At 20.8% G+C, this 2,500-nt stretch overlaps 1 protein-coding gene across 5 annotated transcripts in view; it reads right to left on the minus strand.

Annotated features, from left to right (window-relative positions):
• LOC125030690 (bromodomain-containing protein 4-like) overlaps positions 1-2,500 on the minus strand; it is a 28,996-nt gene that overhangs the window by 2,411 nt on the left and 24,085 nt on the right. For 4 of the 5 annotated variants that reach the window (XR_007115428.1, XM_047620887.1, XM_047620886.1 and 1 more), the window contains exons 11-13: positions 778-942; positions 517-633; positions 86-298 (exon numbers count right to left, since the gene is read on the minus strand). Coding sequence is in view for 3 of the 5 variants with exons in the window: in XM_047620887.1 (XP_047476843.1) it covers positions 86-298; positions 517-633; positions 778-942 (495 nt within the window). In the remaining 2 variants the exon portion in view is untranslated. The remainder of the gene's footprint in view (positions 1-85; positions 299-516; positions 634-777; positions 943-2,500) is intronic. The other variant, XR_007115429.1, reaches the window with a different exon arrangement.

Here is a 2,500-nt window from a genome sequence, read left to right on the forward strand (position 1 = left end):
TAAACACAATAAAAAACAATGCTCTTTAAAGTGCAGCATGTTCACATTCAAATTAGATTTAATAAGCATTACTGCATTTCCTTACCTGCGACGATACATCCCCAGTGGACACAACCATTCTCTTTACAATTTTGCCCTGCTGAGTCTGTGCTTTGCTCTGATCAGCTTGTGGAATTTCTCTTAGCTTGACCTGTTGCTGAGTTGCTGGTGGCACTTGCTGCTGCTGCTGCTGTGTTTGCTGTCGATTTGCTGGTACTTTCCTAACTATTTGACGTAATGTCTTCACAACTGGCACTCGCTAATGGTGAAAAACAAAAGCAAAGCTTCAGAAGACAACGGAAGACAGTATTTTACAAAACTTAATACAAAAACTGAAATAAGGATACCACAGAGAACAAAATACAAATATACAAACTTTATCCACTCCTGATAACGTACCTGAGATATACGATGCAAACTCTGATTTCTAAAATGCCCACTAAGCCTAAATAAATGATGCTACACAGTTAAAGTTACCTGCTGTTGATTGCTAGACACCGAAGCAGCAGTATTTGTGCTCTCTATATAAGAATCATTGGCTTCAAATTCTGTGACTGGAGGTCCAATTTGATTGCCGTGTTCATCAACCGGAATCTGAAATATAAAAAAGAAAAAAAATCCTAGTTACCCAGAGAGGAGAGACAAAGACAGAAGAAACGCATTCATAATCACGTCCACACAAGCACGGGAGAATTTTACAACCCTTGCAAAATATTCCAAACATGGTACAAAACTAACCTTTTTAACTGAAATAACTTCTCCTTTCATGTTCTTCCTTGTGATCCTTTTGTATTTACGTGAGCGTGCTGGTTGCTGCCGTTGCACAGTTTGTATTTTCTGTCCAATTTGGGGTTGTGCTGGTGGAGACTCTGCTTCTTCTGTGAGATTCTGGACAACTTTAACCTGAACATAATAACAAAAGTACTATTATAGTAGTAGTAGTAGTAGTAGTAGTAGTAGTAGTAGTAGTAGTAGTACTGATACTAGGAATTAACAGTAATAATAATATCAACAATAATTGTAATAATAGTAATAATGACGATGATAATAATAACAATAATAATAATAATTGAAATAATAATAACAATTATAATAATAATAATAATAATAATAACAAAAATAATAACAATAACAATAATAATAATAACAGCAACAATAATAATAATAACAGTAATGATAATAACAATAAAGACAATTGTTGTTACAATTGTCATTATTGTCAACAACAATAATAATAATCATAATAATAATAATAATAATAATAATAACAATAATAATAATAATAATAACAATAAAATAAAATAAAAATAACAACAATAACAACAACAACAATAATAATAATAATAATAAAAATAAAAAAATAAAAAAATAAAATAATAATAATAATAATAATAATAATAATAATAATAATAATAATAATATAATAATAATAATAATAATAATAATAATAATAATAATTACTATTATAACAATAACAATAACAATAATAATAATAATAATAATAATAATAACAATAACAACAATAGCACTAATAACAATAAAAATAATAATATTAATAATAATAATAACAATAATAATAACACTAGTAATGATAACAATAACAATAAAAATAACAAAAACAACAACAACAAAAATAATAATAGTAATTAATAATAATAATAATAATCATTGTTATTGTTATTGTTATTGTTATTGTTATTATTTTTGTTATTGTTATTGTTATTGTTATTGTTATTGTTATTGTTATTGTTATTGTTATTGTTATTATTATTGTTATTATTATTATTATTATTATTATTATTATTATTATTATCATTATCATTATTATTATTATTATTATTATTATTATTATTATTATTATAATAATAATGATAATGACAATAATAATGATAATAATAATGATAATAATAATGATAATAATAATAATAATAATAATAATAATAATAATAATAATAATAATAATAATAATAATAATAATAATAATAATAATAATAATAATAATAATAATCATAATAACAATAGTAACAGTAATTGTAGTAATAATAATAATAATAATAATAATAATAATAATAATAATAATAATAATAATAATAATAATAATAATAATAATAACAATAATTATAATTATAATTATAATTATAATTATAATTATAATTATAATTATAATTATAATCATAATTATAATTATAATTATAATTATAATTATAATATAATAATAATAATAATAATAATAATAATAATAATAATAATGATAATAATAATAATAATAATAATAATAATAATAATAATAAATGATAATAATAACAATAATAATAATAATTATTATATTTACTCTCATCTATATCATCAATCAATAACAACAATGGTAAAAATAATTAAAAGAAATTAATAATAATAATAATAATAATAATAATAATAAGTAGGCTTTATATACATTATATGTATTTTTGTACACATATTT

Source organism: Penaeus chinensis, chromosome 11, assembly GCF_019202785.1.
Source record: "Penaeus chinensis breed Huanghai No. 1 chromosome 11, ASM1920278v2, whole genome shotgun sequence".
Classification (NCBI taxonomy): domain Eukaryota; kingdom Metazoa; phylum Arthropoda; class Malacostraca; order Decapoda; family Penaeidae; genus Penaeus; species Penaeus chinensis.